The 18,666-nt window shown below is 42.8% G+C and overlaps 1 protein-coding gene across 1 annotated transcript in view; it reads left to right on the top strand.

Annotated features, from left to right (window-relative positions):
- Positions 1 to 18,666, top strand: part of MAPKAP1 (MAPK associated protein 1) — a 101,556-nt gene that overhangs the window by 77,736 nt on the left and 5,154 nt on the right. The window contains exons 9-10 of the mRNA XM_084298860.1: positions 4,942 to 5,082; positions 10,096 to 10,233. Of these exons, the coding sequence (XP_084154986.1) occupies positions 4,942 to 5,082; positions 10,096 to 10,233 (279 nt within the window). The remainder of the gene's footprint in view (positions 1 to 4,941; positions 5,083 to 10,095; positions 10,234 to 18,666) is intronic.

Genomic DNA, 18,666 nt, shown 5'->3' with positions numbered 1-18,666 from the left:
TAATAATTCAAGTATATGAACAAAAGTACAACCTCTACACTCAACCTGGTTTTAAAACACAGCTCTGCTGTTTCCAGACTGGAAAATACGTGAATTTTCTGAATGACCGTCAAATGGAGACTGTGAAATCAGTTCCATGACTGTGACTTCCAAAGCACCACAGTGGCCATCTTAAAGTGTAGGATTATGTAGTGCTTGATACTGCTTTTGCTTTTTATTCAATTTCTGCAGGCAGAAAGCACCGCTCATACTTTCTTAAGGTCTGTGATTTGACGTTTTGTGTGACTGTGCTACACAAGCAGTCTGAGCAGAGATGAGAACAGGCCAGCCCTGGCTAGGAAGTCCCTTTCCTCCTCTGGATGGAGATGAGAGAGCTGATACGGATAAACAAACGGACACACAGCTGCACGGAATGCTTATGCCTGTATAGGATGTTCCTCTGTCCAGCACCATAAGTCCTCACAGTGTAACTTCATTTTTAGGGATTTCAAAACAATTTCTGTGAGAATAACATCAACTGCGCAGTGTCTGCAGTTCTCTCCAGGAGATGTCTGAAAACACAGGCTCACCTGAACCAGGCCTACCTTACTGTTACCTGCGTTGCGCTTAGAATTCAGCACCGTGGGTCACCCTGCACTCTGCATGTACAGCCCCAGGCACGCCAGGCTGCTGGCAGGTGCTGCTGAGTACAAACTGTATGAATACAGCTCTTAATGAATAAAGGTGGTGGGAGGCTGGCCTCAGAAGGTGTCCTGGTGGCACCCATCGTAGTGCTGAAGCCTTGGTGGCTGTGCAGGGTGGGCAGGCAGCAGGCACCGGCTGTGCTGACCTGCAGGCAGCTCCTGTGCCCACCAGAGCTTCAGCCCCCTTCTGGCTCCGGGCACATGCTCTGCAGGCAGGGTGGAACTGTCAGGATGCTGGAAAATAAATCATGACAGTTCTTGTTTAGCTGTCATGTGTTGCTCTGTCCCTGGCTTGGGGACCAGCGGCAGAACCACACACTTCCTCTGGGCTGCTCTTTCTCTGCTCTCCCTTCATGGAGTTTCTACCCTGCTTCTCCAGTAATTAAACCCCTGTGATGGGCTCAGGGGGCTGCCTGCCTCTCAGCTGGGCTTTGCAGTTCAGGCAGGTTCTTACCTCAAGCCTTGTCTACCCCACAAACAACTTCAGCTTTTTTTGCTTTTTTTTTGTTTTTTTTCTTTCACAAAGCAAATCTTCTTTGATTAGGTAAGCTATTAGCAAAATGCAGAGGTCGTTACAAAGTGAATCTCCGTGTCCTCTGCAAGCCCTGATGTGAAGGAGTCTGTTTCTGGCATAGGGATCTGCTCCACCCAGGACAGAGTGGCCTCTGCCTTCAGAGCCGAATTGCTGGATCGGCTCTTGGGCTAAATACTAGTCCTGGAGCATCCACTTTACTAGATTGTCTTCCCAAGCAGAAGCTTTTACATTCAAAAGCCACAGTGTGATCTCCATTACAAATACCCTGACAGGCCTGTAAATATTTGACAGGTTTATTCACAGCTGCTTGCATGTGGAAAATATTTTTACGATTTTTCCCCCAATCAGCTGGTGGAGATGGCTCTTTTCTCCTTGCTGAATTCCGGCAGTCTCGCAGACATCCTCGCAGAGCTGCGGGGTGAGAGCAATATGCCAAGCTCTGCAGTCAGGTTTTTCCCTGCAGGGCATTTCTCTCTGTTGTTACTGATATTACTGCTATTATCCAGTGCACCCTCAGGGGTCTGAGTGTCTTGCCATCTTTAGACAGATGATCTGTTTTGATGGTGGAGTTCCTGGCTCCTCTCCCAAGAGCAGCAACTGTAGAAATTCTGTAAACCTGAATCCATTCACAAAGCTTCATAAAACAAAATCAGCAGAGGTTATGTGATACGCAGAGGATCTGAAATGCTTCCAGTGCAAAAGCCCACTGTTCAGCTTGCTTCAGCTGCAGCAGTTCATACTCCAGCAATTTTACACGCTGCCAAGGTGTTCACGTTTTCAGTTGTGGTGACAGTTTTTTCCCCTGGATATGATCTGGCAGGTCGCTAATTTGCTTTCTAATACTTTTAATTTGGGTGTACGCAATCTGAGAAGACAGCCTCAGAAAAGCCATGTAAGGTGGACATTAAGTCTTCCATTTCAACAGTAACTAAATGCAGGCAGCGAGGTTAGGGACAGTTTGAGGCAAGCAGGGAACTGGGAATGCAGAGGCAGTGGAACCTGGCAGAGGTTTCTTGTGTGTCTTCATCTTTATCAAGTGATTTAAGAACATTTCACAGGAGATGTAGGGATGAGGTTAACATGTTCTTTCTGTTGTTTCTGAATTTCTGATTGCTGCCAGTTTAGTGCATCGGTTGGTGCTAAAGCTTCTTGTAATAGCACCGTACTTGAAAAACAGCAGTATAAAATACTGTCCGTTCTGGGAGAGGTGAGTCTCCATATCCCCCGTTAAAACACGGGCTTGCTTTGGGAGATGACGGCAGGGAGCGCACAGTGCACCGTGGTGTTGGAAATGTCTCGGGAGAGGAGGCCTCTCCCTTTCATGGGGCAGCGTTTCGTTAGGGGCAGCATTAATTACCTGCCTGCACTTGGCTGGGAGCGAAGCAGTGAGGGGGCTCCCCAGGGTTCCTCCCATACAGCCCTGCTGGCTGTGACCCTGCTGCACTATTTGGGTTCGTGACAGCTTCTGGGTGTCCCCTGTCACCTTGTCCCCACGTCCCCGGTTCGTAATCCCCCAGGGGTGCAGAGGTGCCCAGGCACCCAGCCACGAGCTGTGCAGTGTAACAGCCTGGTCCCGCTGCTCTGCGGTGCATGGCGCAGTGACGGGGGCAGGCTGCCTCCTCCGAGCTGCACCACGCTCGCCTCGGCTCCTTGGGACCCCCCCTCCACTCCCACCCATCGGGGGCAGGTTTGCTTTCAGCTGCAGGCAGCCTGTGCCGGTGCAGTGCTCCTGCCTTGCTGTCAGGCACTGCCACGCCACCGTGTTTCAAGATGCTTTTAAGTGCACCAAAAAGTTTGACATATCTCAGTGTATCTTTGAAGTACTGCAGCATGAGAGTTTGACATGATACATTATGATAATCCATAGTATAGAGACATTAACACAGGGGTCTTTGACAAAATACATTGTAATGTCTCTGAAGGAGCCATTACAATTTATCTTGTCATTCCGGAGCATAGAGTGGTTGCAATGTTAAGATGGCTCTGCATAAATTCACATGTAGACTGTTTCATTTGATTTTTGGAATTTTTTCAAGTCGAATGGCCCAGCCCAATTTGTCGCTTAACCCTTCTGTGTCCCCCCTTCCCCTAAGATGCGTTCCCGTCCGTGTTTCAGGAGCGGTGCTACGGGCAGCAAGGAGCACGCATCAATCTCGCCCGCTCTCCTGTGGGCAGGATGGAAAGCTTATGTGACTAATGTCTATGAAATGTGAATCTTCTGCTGTGTGCTTTCAACATGTATTTTGACTCATTTAACAGCAAATGCTAACCTTACTTTAATGCAGACATGAATGATATTTATCACAAGCAGTGACATTTGTTACTGAATTAGCAAATAGGAAAGGGAACACTCTTGGCAAGCTGGGAAAATGCTCGCTGCTCGGGTGGTTTTTTTTCTTCTCTCTCCTACGTTTGTCCTGCTTATGGCCATACCTTGACAGCTTCCCTCGCTGAAGCAAATGGCTTGTAGTTCTGAAACTCTAAATTGCCCTGTTAAAAGGGAGCCTGCTTCTGAATCAACAGCGGGGATTTGAGCCAAGTGCCAGGGTTTTCCTCCGCTGGGAGCTGTTGCTTTTCCCAGCAAGCAGTCTCTGTGCTGTTAGGGCCCAAATACAGAAACTCACCCCAGCTCGGCTGTGAGCTGGGATCCCCCAGCGGGGCGGGGGTGTGCATCGCCAGAGTGCAGGGTCGGTGCGGGAAGCGTTGGTGCTGAGGCTGCTCGGGCTGCCTGTCTTCAACAAGTTCTTAGCCTGCTGTGCTGCAGCTTTAAGACCTGTACTAAAATTCCATCATCTCATCTTCCCATTATTAAAATTTCAGCAAAATATAAAGTTTTCATTAATCTCCTGCAGCAAATTTAGTACTCCGAACTGGCAGTTGATTCAGCTTTTAGGACTACATTAGCTGGGATATTAAACAAAACGTGTCATTCTTCAGTATCTTCTCTAAGAAGCTAAATCAGTTTTCAAACATATTTATACCACTTTATCTAACAGCATCGGAATGATCATTTAGAGCTGAGATGCTTTATTAGCAGCTGGCATAGAAATTACTTTGTGCAAAATTATATATCACATTATAGTAATGTTTAAATTGGTGTTAATCCAACATCATAAAACGCAAAAAATCTTTAAAGTGTGTTATATTTTTTCAGTAATTGGTATTTGGGCTTAATGAGATGTTACCTTTTATAAAGCCGGTACCTGCGGTAGTAATGAGAATACTAATCAGTAAATAAAGCACAGCGTCTGTACCACGGGCCTGAGGCAAGTGGCAGGGGCAGTGCCACTGCGGTGGGGTGCCTGTGTTACACCCGTATCAGGGGATGTGCTGAAATACAGGGAAATGGTAAAAGTGTGTGCGTTGAAGGTGCCTGAAAATCCTGCTGTGGCTGGGGACAGCGTGTGCCAGGCAGAGGGGCTGGTGCCACGGGTGTCTCGTGCCCTGTGAGAATCGGGCATCAGGGTGTTGCGTTGCTTTTCAGGTGGGACGTGATTTGGTACTGCATTGTCTGTAATAAATTAGTGATTTTGTCTTTGGATGGAGGATGAGAGCTCCCTCCTCCCACAGACACGGGCCCTGAGCGTTTTCTTCTTTCCTAAACGAATCAGCCAGTCCTCACAGGGCAAACCTTACTGCAGGTGTGCACAGACAGCTGTACGCTAGCTGCATCGTATGCCGTGTTTTAAACCTCTTGTTCATTATTGTTGGTGTATTTTGCAGGTTCAAGAGGAGAAGAGATCTCGGAGGAGGACCCCCAGATCGATATAGCTACAGTTCAGGATATGCTCAGTAGCCACCATTACAAGTCCTTCAAAGTCAGCATGATCCATAGGCTTCGATTCACCACTGATGTTCAGTTAGGTAAATCAATCCGTACTAAAGCGCTTAAGAAAATGGAGTGGTTCAAACCTTTGGCCATCTCTAATAGCTAACTGTCCATCTCAGACGTTTTTAAAGCAGTCATTATTATGTTGGTCTGTTTTATCATGGAGCACATCACTTGAATATGTTGCTAGCATTTCAGCAGTTAAAAAAATTGCTTTTAGTTGAAAACACTTCTGTATTTTTATTATCCGCCATCAGCTAGCACATGTTTCTTCTGAAAGAAGGCCATTACTTAATGACCCCATCTCTCTCTCTCTCTTTTTTTTTTTTTTTATTATAAATCTGGGATTCCTAATAGAAAGCTTCTTGCCAACTGTTTTGTTATTTTTAAACAAGGCTATGCAAAATTAGGAATTAAGATGTTTTTTCTTTTCTGAGACTGAAAATTTTAATGACCAAGTAGAAATTTGAGGTGAAACAAAGTACAAGTAGCATTCTCTAAAGGTTTTATACTGTCCTTATTAGCTTTCTGAATGCTTTTGAAAACCTGAAGGCCAAGGGATGACAGAATCTTGAATTATAAAAGCCCCATTACTGTTTTAAAATGATTGAATGGCTTTTTATCTTTGTGTTTAAGTTGTGAAAATTTGATTAATGATGCATTGGTAGGTGACCTGTGACATTCCTGCAAATACCTTCCATAAAGAAATGATTCGGCAGTAAGATATTAAGTGCTGTAATGTTTACAAAATACGTTTATTCTTGATAATTCAGTAGAATTGCTAAATTTAAGCTATAGCATTATCTGTATTGTTGTCTTTACAATCTCTTCGTTCTTCCGTTCGTTAGCAGATATAAAAGTATATGTCTCCAAAATTTGCACGTAAGAGGCTTTCTAGTTTTATTGTGAACTGTCTTGTTAAGGAAGGATTTATATGCTGGTGTTGAAGCAGGACAGCACTGGGCATGTTTTCTGCTTTTGAGTAAACTATCTGGGTGTGATAGTTTGCTCGCAGTGAAGTTTGACTCACTGTATCTGGAATCTGTCAGAAATGAGAGCCTGAAAAGGTCATGACAGATCACTAAAGATAAATGGTTAAGGGAGAGTAGCTGTTAAATGAAACAAATGGCTTAACTTGTTTGGTAGTGAAGGAGCTGACCCTGTCCAGTAGTGTAAGGACCATAAAAATTCCCTTTTTATAAAATCCTGCAAACATGTATTTTTTTGTTGACAGTACAGTGACAATGGGATTTTTCTGTTCTAATTATTGTGTAAAAATCAAAGAAATCCCAGCGAGGTATTCGAAGTTTGGGCAAATGGGCAGCATCAAAGCTTCTAAATAAAGTTGAAATAATTGTATATTGTTGGTTTTTCTCACGGATGTTTTTAAGATATTAAAGGAGCAATGCTGATAAAATAAACACTGAGGTGCTATTTGCAGTAGTGCTGCAGAGTGTCACCGTGTTAATCTTGTGCAAGTGACAGACTGCTCCATGCAATCTGAAATGTAAAATATATATATATATATAAATTTCTCGTCAGTAACTATGGTTTTGGAGATACTCTGTGTTGTTTTAGTGATGATCAGTTACAGAGACTTTTCTCCGAGCAGTTTTGTGTGTCCTTAGTTCTATGTAGCAGCCGTGGCAAAGCGACAGTTTTTCTAGAGAATTTGATCTCATCGCCTTGCCCCCTCACTGGCAGCACTGATGGTCTGGTAGCAGCACAGGAATGTATTGGCTGTCTGGCTAGCCGTTTGATGGTTGCACTGAAAATATCCATGTGGTTTTGGGAAAAGAGTCCCAGTTTCATAGGCTGAACACAGAAGAACATTTAAGTGCATGCAAATATTTACTTTATTTGAATAGGTTCTGTACTGTATTTTATTTTACTTGCACAGAACAAGTAGCAATAACGTGAGCTGTTTGTGAATTGGTGTTTGCATAGAGGTACTTTCTGAAATGTTTTTAGCTGTTTGAGTACTGTTTATTGAATTTGAGGCAAGATTTCCTGAAAATATCAGAATAAGCTCAGTTGTCTGTACACTGTGCTTAGCTCTTGGTAGAAAACAGAGATACGTAAATGACAAGGGGAGGAATGACCCTTTTGAGTGATGTTTTTATTACAGCTGAAAGCTTTAGCCGTGGCAGTTTAAGGTCTGGGTTTTTATGTTTTAGCTAATGTTACGGTGTAATACACATACAGCAGTGTTCCCGACATCTTTACAAAGGCTCAGTCATGTTGTGAAGGCACAAGACGTATTTGCTTGTGTACTACATTAGCAAAACTAAAAGAAGCATGTTGTCTTGGAAAACTGCTGCCGGAAAGTATTTCAGAAGGGGCGGGGGACAGTTGCAGACCCCCACAAGGGAAGCAGGAACAGAGCAGTGTTACTGGACTACTACAGTGATGACATTTCTTTTGCTAAAATGAATGAATAAAAAAATAGTAGAGGAAGCATTTTTACTTGTTTTCTGAGTGTGACTAATTTGTGCTGTGATACCAAGACTGTAGAAGCCACATATATAATACTGTTTTGATTTTAGGTTTCAATGCATACAGATTGCAAAAACAATAACACAGAAAAGACAACATTCTTTGTCAATGTGCTCTTTGGATGTGTGTGAGCTTAAGCCAGTGATGTCGAGATACAGAAATAATGGATGAAGTATACAGCAACAATTTGCAGATAAAAATAATAGAAGTTAAAGTGTATTTTACATGATAAAAAAAAGATGAAAGAGGAGGAAGTCTGTTACATCTGAGATGGGTACAAAATCCATGCTTGGTGAAGTAGCCTCTGCAGAAAAGATTGATGCAATGGGGAGTGACCTTGGCTTGGAGCAGGAGCTGGTGATGTATGTATGAGCATCTCTCTGCTAAATGGACCCAGATTTGTAGCACTAATATACATGGAAGCCCAGAACCAAACTCAGGATGGCAATAAATCAACAGCCACTTTGGGTGTCATTTCTGGTTTATATTCCACTATTGTTCTATCACTTTAATTCATGTCACTATCATCTGTTCATCTGGAACAGTTTTATATAATTTTCCAGTGGAGTTACCTGACAAATCCTATCAAATTAACAAGGTGCATTAACAATATTGACTGACTGTGAATTCTGAAGTTACAGGACCGTACTATGAAAATTTTTAAAGGATATTTTCCGGGGTGATTTTTTTTTTTTTTTTAAGAAAGGTGTAGGGAACAAACCTCGCACACAAAGAATTTGCACGTTTATTTTTAGAACTTGCTTTGACTTCTTTCATCGAGGAAATAAGAACATAAGAATTTTCCTTAAACTACAGAAAATCCCATTTTGAATAATTAGCCACTACAGTGAAACAATAAAGCTGATCTTAAATAATGTGTCCAAAATGAAATTGCAAACCAAAATGAGCTCCGGTTACAACATCAGCCAGCTCACATTACCTAGTTCTAACAGCCCTTGTATTAACTGGGCTCTTGATACAATGCTTAATTGAAATGTGATATCTTTGATGTGACGTATGTTTAATGACAGAGTGCATTCTTGGATTAATAGAACAGGGGAGGGAGTTGGTGGCATTATTATCACCTGTCTTAGCAGGCAGGGTTAAAACGAAGGTTACCTTGTGTGCAGTGGAACGGACTGCAGCAAGAAGGCTGCTGTAAGCAGGTGCTGCTTGCTGTCTGTATGCCTGGATTTTAGTTGCATAAAGTACAAACGTGGTTTGCAGATTCTGCAGCAGTGACCAGACTTTAAGAAACATTGACTTAATTTTGGAGGGCTTGAGAGAGTTGTTTTGAGTGTGGCATCTTATGTTTGTTTTGTCACATCTCTTAAAAGTTAAATCATCAGCTCCTTTTAGTTTTCTTGTGCTTCAGACAAGCCAAATATAATGTATTGAAAAACACCATTGTCAAAAGCCTCAAGAGGGAAAGGTTCTCTCTGCCATTCTTCCAGAGGTGCAGAAGTGAAATTTAAATAGTTTTTTTCCTGTGCTACTTCCTTTTTGCCGCTGCATCATGAGCTCCAGCAGTAAGCCGTGACTTGAGAAATGTAATTATTTTTAAGGTTCCACACATCCTGGTGTAAAAAGCAGACTGAGAAGTTTGTTCAGCCATGTCAACAGACACTATGCAGTGAGCTTCTGTTCACCAGTGCGGCGTAGCAGGACGTTTGCTTTGTACCACCGTGATGAGAACTGCTGTAAATTGCAGGGAGCATCCCGGGGCAGGTTCCAGCACACGGGTAGCTTTCAGCCTGCTCGTGCAGCATCCCACTGGAAAAACATTCCTTTCATGAGCTCGAGAGAGACATGCAGAGGGATAATAGGGTAGGAATTTTCTGCACTCCCTCACAAAAGGTCTGCTGTATGATTCTGCGCGTGGAAGCACGCCGTGTATCCAGGTCAGCCTACGCACAGCAGGAGCGAAGCCGGAGCCATCTGGGGAAGCCCGTGTTCAGAGACAGGGCCCGGTGCCCGTGCCAGGAGCTACTCAGATCCTCAGCTTGCTTTCAAAGCAGCCTAATTAGAGCTGGCTTTAGGATGCCAGCAGTGTAAAAACGCACAAGGGACTGGGTGCCTTTGTTTATGATTATCTGGTTAACACAAAGACAGTTCCTGTAACACCACAGATGTGTGTTGTCCTCTCGTATAGATTTTACAGTACAGGAGATAGAACAGTGACGTTGTGTGATAGTGTCTCCTACATATAATAGTGATGATGGAAAAAGTAGCAGTATCTTTGTATAAATCTTGCAGTTTGTGTAGCTGCTGTTTCCGGAGGAGCTCTGTGTGTGTTGAGAAAAATTTTTTCTGGGATGTTTTTTTTTCTCATTGGTATGCTTATTTCCAAGCAAGGCAGGGGAATAAAATGCAGATTATCAATGCACTTTGATAATCATTTGCTTTTGGTTTCAAAAGCTCCTGTGCTTTCAAAAAGCCCAAACGGGCAATATACCTTCATCCCATTTAAGATTTATAAAGTGTGTCAAATGACTGATACGAAATCACTTAAAAAGATCACTATTGTGGCTCTCTATCCTTTCTCATCTCAGGTATTTCTGGAGACAAGGTAGAGATAGACCCTGTTACTAATCAGAAGGCCAGCACTAAGTTTTGGATTAAGCAGAAACCCATTTCAATCGATTCTGAACTCCTCTGTGCCTGTGACCTTGCGGAAGAAAAAAGCCCAAGTGAGTAGTCCTTTTTATTTATGTTCTCTCTTCTCTCCCTCTCTGTATGTGCTAGATGCCCAAAGAATTATTGCTACCATGTCCTTTCCTTTTATAGGTGTATTTTATTCATTATAGGATGTTTTTAATCTGACTTGATTCTGTTGTAGAGAACATAACATAAACAGATACACATTTTATGAGTGTCCTTTAAATGCCGCTTGCAGCTAATGGCATCATTAAGAGTGTTTCTTGCCCACTATCAGTAGCTGCTAATATTGTCATACCAAGGAAACTGGTTTTTCCTAGCTGGTGTCTGGCCCCATAGCTCGGTAGTCAAATGTAGGTTTCCACATAATTGCTTTTTTTTTTTTTTTTTTTTTTTTTAATTTCTTAATATCTGGAGAGGTTTTAAACAATTTCTCAGACACAACTGAGGATCTGAGACATACAGTAAGTATCAGCACAGTCTCCGTTTGCTTCACTCGTGGCTGCAGGATCAGCAGAATTACGACATGCCATGCTGGGAGTTCTGTTTCAGAACATTGCCCATGCCTGGGCAGCAGTGATAGCTAAACCAGCTGGAGGATGTGTTGGATGTCCCAGTTCAACCGATCTCCAAAAAAAGGGGGAAAAGATTGCTACCTTCAGAGTACAACTAAAAAGCTGGTGCTTTTGCTTATTGTATCAGTGGAGTAAAGAGAGTCTAAATTTGTAAAATTTGTTTTAAAAAAGCAGGGCACGGGCCTGAGGGGAATTGGGCAATGTCCCCCTGTGGTGTCAAAATGTAACTATCTCCTGTCAAAAAGTAACTGCAGTTCTAAAGCTCAGATGGATTTTATTACACTTGCACTTGTGCAGGGTAGAGATGCTAAATATTAAGTACTTATCTGCAAGGTGACGGAGAGGGAGAATTATGTGATACATATTTACAGAGGTAATGATCTGTTGGATTCTTTTGGAAGAGTAAATTTATGGCTGCCACAGATTTTATCAGCAATTATTGAACTATATCCTTCTCCCCTTCATTACCCCTTCCTATTTCCATGGTCTTAGTCCAGTCACTGCCTTCCTTTTCTGTCTCTCCAGCAAGTCTTTATGGTCCTTGGGAAGGCATGATTCTGGGGAAGGACATCGCTAGTGACCAGGCAGTCCAAATGTGTAACGCTTGTCCTTACAGAGCTCCGAGGGAAGTGATCTAGCACAGCTCCATAACAGATAACTGGCAGTCAGCAAAGGCCACAGCAGAATCTGCAGTAGTACTTTTAAATACCTAAGTGCTTGATTTCCAGTTGCACCTCAGACCAATTTTTCTTATTAAAGGTGTAGTTTTGCACTTGTAACTACATCAACACCTCTGGTTTTGTAGCCATCTTTCGTTTCAATTGCAAATACTTGTGGTAAAATCGTGCCAACAAATGGGGCTGTGTTTGAAAATCCAGCCTCGAAAGTCAAGGTTTCCAGCTCACACTCCTGCTAACACACACACATGAGACCTTCAGGCTGTCCTTGAATGCCTCTGGTGCTGTGTTGTGGAGGGGATGGGGGCTTGGCAGCCCCAGAGGCAGCCCCCACTCTTCTGGGAAAAGACCCTTGTATCCAAATGCAGCGACTGCCACCCCAGGGAGAAACAAGGGGCAGAACTTCAGCCCCAAGCGAAGTCTGCTGCCAGAAGGGCAGCGCCTTTCAGTGGAGACGATTAAATGAAGAATTGTGGTCACTTCTGAGAGGATTCTGACAGGTTATGACAAAGGCAATCTTTATGATACTGGGATTTTATTTACTTGTTTTCATGTGGCCATTCATAAAGTTTTCATGTTAAGTAAGTGTTTGACATAGTTTCAAAAGGAGAAAATAATTCCCCCTGAAATCCACTGGCCTCCTCCAGATTCACCAAAGATGTTCCAAAAGTCATTATTTTGGGTCAGTAGGAGAGATTCTTAGTGTGACATCTCAGAATGATGCATTTTGGGGAACTCTTAACAGCAGATCGGTATCTCTTGAATTTTAAATGGAAAAAAGTTATTTTAGTAGCATAAAGGAATGAAATTCACTGTATTTCACAAGTTTTGTCTGTGATTTTTATCAGCATAGTGATATATGTTTGTAGCAGAGTTTACATCAAAAATTATTCCTGGATCTTTCTTGAATGAATTATTGCAAAGAAAGAGAGGCTGAGTGAAGATAAGGTGTTTGAGTTCTGCAATATATTTTGTTTCCATGTTTTTATCTCTTGTAACACAAACATGCTCCATTTCATCTTTCAGAAGTGTTCTGCACATGTAACAGGGCTTGTACAGTTACACTGGGGGAAAGCAGAGTGTGTATTTTATTAAATGACTGCATTCCCCAGACGTTAGCGACTGGGGCTATACTAAAGTTGGGTGCTGCTGTGCTGTGCTGACATGCTGTGTTTCTGAAGAGCAGGGAAGGGGCTTCTGGAGCCTCCAGTTGTGGCTGGCCATGCTGTGTAGGGGCTGGGCAAGGGTCCTTGTGGAGGGCTGGTCACAGTACAGCTCAGTACAGCTGAAACTTCATGCAAAATTTGTTTACCTGCATGTGGTAATTAACACAGTTTAATATTCAGGTAGGTCTGACTTTCTGACTAACGAGATTTTAGAGGTTTTTACTGGTACTTGTCTACAGAAACATAAAAATAGACATTGTATATATATAGTGGGGGTGCTCATGCTTACTTTCAATTAAAGTTTTACCTGCAAAGACAGGTTTGTGCAGTGAAGCTTCAGTGACACTTGTGTGTTAAAGAACTTGACAACTTCATAGATCACGTGTTGTGAATATCTCCAGGAAGGCTCGAAGCCGAAGCTTTCCTTTGCTGCAGCAGGACTTGGAGCTGCACTTAGTGGAAATGGAGAATGGAAAGAGAAAGCTTTGGCATCTAATTTGTCATTGGTGGGGGTATCGTAGGCAGGAATGGCTGATGATTTTTGTTTGCCCTTGTAGTAGGCCCAGGTTAGAATTTGAATTTTTATTTGTAAATTAAATCAGACTCCCTGAATTTAGACAGAGGGAAGAGGTAATGGCCCTGCTGGCTCGATCAAATGCCATTAGAACCTGGAAACACTGTGTATAAAATGCTTGTTTAAATCAGGTTCAGTCTGATTATCACGAGAGATTCTGAATGTTTTGAATCTTGAAAGGAAGCATCCTATCATTGAGAAATAAGATTTAAACCTTAATAAAGTAGTTGTCATTTTTATAGCTGAAAAGAGCTTTGTATCTCAATTAAGTGTACATAATATAAAGTCTTAAGGAAGCAACATAATATGTTTAATACAATTATATCCCTTTGCAATAGTGTAATTTAAAGGAAATCTGATTCTGTTAATGTCTCTTACATTATTTGGACAAGGGAGAAACTTCAGTGTCACTAACCACTGCCTCTCCTACAAAGTGCACTGTGGACAAAGCGCGGCTGTGACCGCCGCGGTGTCGCTGTCCTTCTGAGGGCCAGGGTTACCAGCTTGCCTTGGCATCTGGCACTGGTGCTCACAGGGTTTAGCAGAGCTCAGGGGAGGCCTTTCAGTGGCACTGAGACTAATTGGTTGGGCAGACTTACAGTTTTCAAAATACATGTGTTTTTTTTCCATTAAGCGCATTTTATGACGGCTGCAGAAATCAGATTTATTTGATAATTTACTTGAAACATTGAAGAAATGTTCTCTGTGATCGTTTTTCTGTTTGTTTGTTTGTTTTGTGGATTTTCTTGTTTGGTTTGATTTTTTTTTAGTAAAGCATATACGTCTCAATTGCTTGGTCAAAATATCCTTAATATTAAGGGAGTCTAAACAAAGGTGTTCTGTAGGTCATGGAGTACATTGGTAACTTCAGTTTGTAATTTAATTGCCTGCTTTGCACCCTGCAGCTTAAGATTTCCTTTAAATTCTTATTCCATTGTTGCACTGGGGCTTAACAGAGTGTTAACCTGGTAATAGGCACAGGGCCTCCCCATTATATGTCTTGCTATCGAGCGGTTCTGCATGACTAGTTAAAAAAGATGGCAAGAAGATTAATGAAAGCCGCCTAGTACAGAAGGGGGTAGGTACCTTTGCAAGACTTCTAGCGAGGAGATATTAGAGCTGAACCAGAGCTTGGCTTTTTCTTTATCCTGTGACCTTTGAACCTGCCTTACTGTCGAGAGCTGCCAGCACAGCCGACGTTTTGATTGATGTTGCAACACGAGTCAGTCTTTCCCATTGAATTCCACATCTGCACGAAAATAGCTTTTCTAGCAGTATTCATACTGGCTGTAAGTGATAGCCAAAGTGATGGCTGAAATGCTTTTATGTAGTTTTCATTTAAAGCTAAAGGTATGTGATGTTTTAATTCAGTATCAGGTTCCTCCAGATTATGCACATTGGGTAATACTAATTTAATGAATTTGTTATTGGATTGTGAAAGGACTAAAAACGTACAGAATGTGTTGGGAAGGCATGGATTCCTGCTGCTCAGGGATCTTAAATAAAGATGTTGCATGTTTGTTCATAGCCCTGCAGTGGAGCCAGAGCAAAGAGCCAGCAATTATCCAGGCACTGTGCAAATGGTGCACAAAATATTGTGCGGTAGTTCCTAATATTAATGCTCCTGCTGTGAACAACGCAGTCTGGGAAATAATAGAAGAAAAATCGTACTTGATAGAAGCCTAATCACAGATTCTGGTCAAAGGATAAAAAATAGATTCAGCAGAGAAAATGTTACCAAGACTCAGGCGTGGAGTGAAAGAAATCTCAAGGTATGCAACAGAAAGAAACGAGCCCAAATGCGTGTGGACGTGTTGTTTGCAGAGTGGCTAAATGCCTCAAAGGGAAGGGAGCAAAGTCACAGATGGTGCTTGGTTTTGTCGTATTTTCCATTTTCTGTGGCAGGCTCAGGACTGTGCCCAGGTTGTTGGCGGCCAGCTTGAGCCCTGGCAAAAGGGCAGAGCTGTTGGAGACGTGCGAGCAGCCGTCCGTGGTCTGCGCTGTGCCGTGCCGGGAGCTGCTCTGCCTTTCCTCTAGCACTGGAGCTGGCCACTCAGCCGTGTGCGTTTGGCACCAATTCGTACAATTTACACCCCGGAGAAGCAGCTGGCAGCAAGGGAGGCTTGAAGGAACAGCTTCGGCTTGGTGACCGCTTCAGTATCCACTGCCAGTGGCTTGGAGGCAAGGGCTGCTCCTGCCTGGTGCCGTACACAAGGGTGGCTGCAACTTATTAAAAACATCCACCAGTGAGTAGCCTCCTCATAAAAGTACTCTGGAGCACTATCAGGAGCGTGCATTGCCTCATCCTTTTAACAAATATGTTTTGTAGCCCTATTAAAAGGGGTCTTCATCTATCCTGTCAAAGCTATTCTGCTGGGGTTTTTTAGTTTAATTACACTATCCAATTAAAACTCCTTGCTGCATTTTGATTCGCTTCTCCTTGGGCTTGAGTGGATATGACATTTACAAGGCTCGCCTTTCAAGCAGACAATAGCGTGATTGATGAGGTGCAGACGCAATGAAGGAGGCGATTGCCATGTGGAAACACTGCTTAGTGCATTTTGATTTATTTATCATCTTTTTTCCAAAACAAGGTTGCTGGTGAAAAGGTTTTGGGCAAGCCTGAGTTCCACCTCGATTTTCACCATTCTTGCAAAAATCTTTATTAGTATTTTGCCTTTGGTAATAATTCAATGAAGAAACAAAAGGATTCAGGAAAAAAAATCCGGAAGTGTGAATAGTTACTACAGTTTGACATAAAAGTGGTCTTTTACAGGACATCTAGAAACAAGACATCCACTAATAGCAATGTTTTACAATAAGCTTATAGCAGGATATAAAGACCTGACTTGTGGGACAAGTGTTCCTGAAATACGCTGCTCCCTGAGAATGGAGCAGGGCAGCAGGGCAGCAGCTTTCTTTTCGTCACATCCATAACATTTGTTCCCACTTCAGTAACGCCTGGTCTCAACTCCACGTTTTTTCCACTGATGTTGGTGGGGTCAGTATTTCATCCATAACTTCGGCTGCATTTGCTACCTGTGGAGGAGAAATCTCCAAACGATGCACCTCTTGGGTGAGGATGGCTGGTGTGAAGTAGGCATAACCCGCCTTCGTGCCCAGATTCCTGTCCAGTCTCCATCGCTGGCAGAGCCGGTGCTGTGTCCCTGGCAATCCAGCCACTGCTGTGCTGCAGCTTGTGACATCCCCCTGAAAGAAAACATCTGAGTTTTTGTGTTCATTAGGGGTTGTCAGGTTCGGTGTTTTGATGGCAGTGCAACACATGCATTTTTGTAGGACCTTCAGGCCCTGTCCCAGGGTCATGGCATCATTTTTTGATGTAGCACATACGGATTTAAAACAACAGGGTCCCTCCCCAAAGCTTTGGAGTATATACCTCAGGGGTTGATGAACAGACATGCCCCCATTTCATACCACATTTAGCTAAACTTGTCTCTGTACAGAAACACTGCTTGCCATGTATTTTATTTCCATGGTTCCCTGCCTGCTTACTAGTATATTTTTAAAGTCTTTGTAATCCCTTCCGAGTCTGTGAGAAGAGATTTCAAGGTTTGATACTGTGGTCACAATTTCCAAAGTGGTAAAAATGGTGATAATGTGAAATGATGCCCATAAGTAGGTTTTTTTTTTCTTCAGAGAGGTCTTTCTCTAGCTCTTTATTATATATTATAGATTATATTATATGTATCTTAATTGTTGACTTATACTTTAGGGCCCTGTAATGACAAAGCAATCATCAAGGTGTATTGAAATTTTAACATAAATTTGCATTTCCCTGTGTTTGTTTTCTGTTTTATTTGAATCGTGAATATTCTTTTCATCCTTCATCTAATTAGTGATTTAATTCAGTACATACTGTTTTAAAGATTGGCACGAACAGAGGCTTTTGATACAGTCTGATTTTGGCAGAGATGGGAAAGGCAGAAGACAAACTATTCCTAGTCTTGGCAAGTTCAGTAAAGAAGTTGTCTTTTCCTGTGCAATTCCACATCCTTCCAGTGTTTTCCAGGCAAAAAAGTGTGGTTTTGAGATGCTGATAAAGAAAGTGCATTACTTCAGTTTAAAGGTGAAAATTTGTTTTCACCTGTATAAATTAAAGCACAGTGGAGCACAAAATTTTTGTGTATTTTCTGAGATAGAAATTTGCAGATTTACTAATGAGCATGTACATATATTTTAGTCAGTAATTCTGGAAACTTTTCTAGCAGTATTTCTTGTCTGCCTCATGTAAACACAAAACCAAATTGTGTGTGTTGGGGGGTGACGTGCAGCAGGGAGGCTGCAGTTTGCGCAAGCACTGTTTCACCAAACGCCGTGAGAAGGATAAGTTTCCAGCCATGACCAGTAGATTTGCGTGTGGCTGTGCCTCTGGGTTGGGAAGGATTACTGTTTATACCATAACTAGCCCCTTCCTTCACTTTTTTGTCAGTACAGTAATATTAAAAACCAGGAGATATGCCAAGCAATTAAGTTTAAGACATCGTGCTGACAGTGAGCTCTCCTCCTTTTCAGTGAATTAACATTTTCTATCAGAGTCTCTTGCATGCCTTTCTCCAGGTGTAACCACCTAGGAACCTGTTAGCATTCAAAGGTTAGGAAAGATTTGTCAAAATACGTCCAAAGGGCACCAGCGACAGGACGCTGTTTCCCTGCTGTCAGAGGGATGTCAGCACCACAAGGCACGGCAGGAGCGCTGCAGGCGTGGGGCAGTGGCACAAGCAGGCTGGGGGAGCCCGCACGTCTTGGCTGCAGCGTGCGGGGCGAGGGGCCAAGCAGATGTTCCTGCAGGTGACACAGGGACACCCTCAGCATCTGGGATGCACCCGGGCTGTCCGGGCACCAGGGCACTCCCCTGGCGTAGCAGAGTTGGCTGCAGAGATCTGTTGAGCTCACACTGCACGCATGGCAAGAGCGTCTGATAACAGATGACTTGCTATAATTTCACTTGCTTTTCTTCGATGTTTTATCAGATAAATGTATTTGAAAATAACATATATTTTCCATTGCAGAGCCAGTAAAATCGATAGCAAAATGCTGATTAACAGTTTCCCTGTTCAGTTCCCTCTTGCCACCAGCCGCTGCCACCTCGTCAGCAGGTGACTGTACCTGTATACGTACACACGTGCCTTTGTCCCGGGGCAGGGCAGTGACAGCTGCTGCAGCTGAACACTCGCGTTTCAGACAGACTGAAGGACACATTGTTCATGCAGCAGGCACTGCAGTGAAGTTGTTCACAAAACATCTGCGTTTGTTTTAATTCTACCATCAAGTATGGCAGAAGCCACTTGAGCTACTGCTGTTTGTTGCCAGATATTCTTATATGGAAATATAAAACCATTGAAGTTCATATTGATCTCTGAATTGTCAAGGGTGGTGTTCTATTGGAAAGTGGTACATCACATATTTAAGCACTCTTGGAAATGGAAATCAATCTCACAATTCATAAATTCCA

This window comes from Netta rufina (assembly GCF_964035555.1).
Source record: "Netta rufina genome assembly, chromosome: 20".
In the NCBI taxonomy this organism is placed as follows: Eukaryota; Metazoa; Chordata; class Aves; order Anseriformes; family Anatidae; genus Netta; species Netta rufina.
Note: the sequence above shows the minus strand (reverse complement) of the source record. Positions and strands in the feature narration are given on the sequence as shown.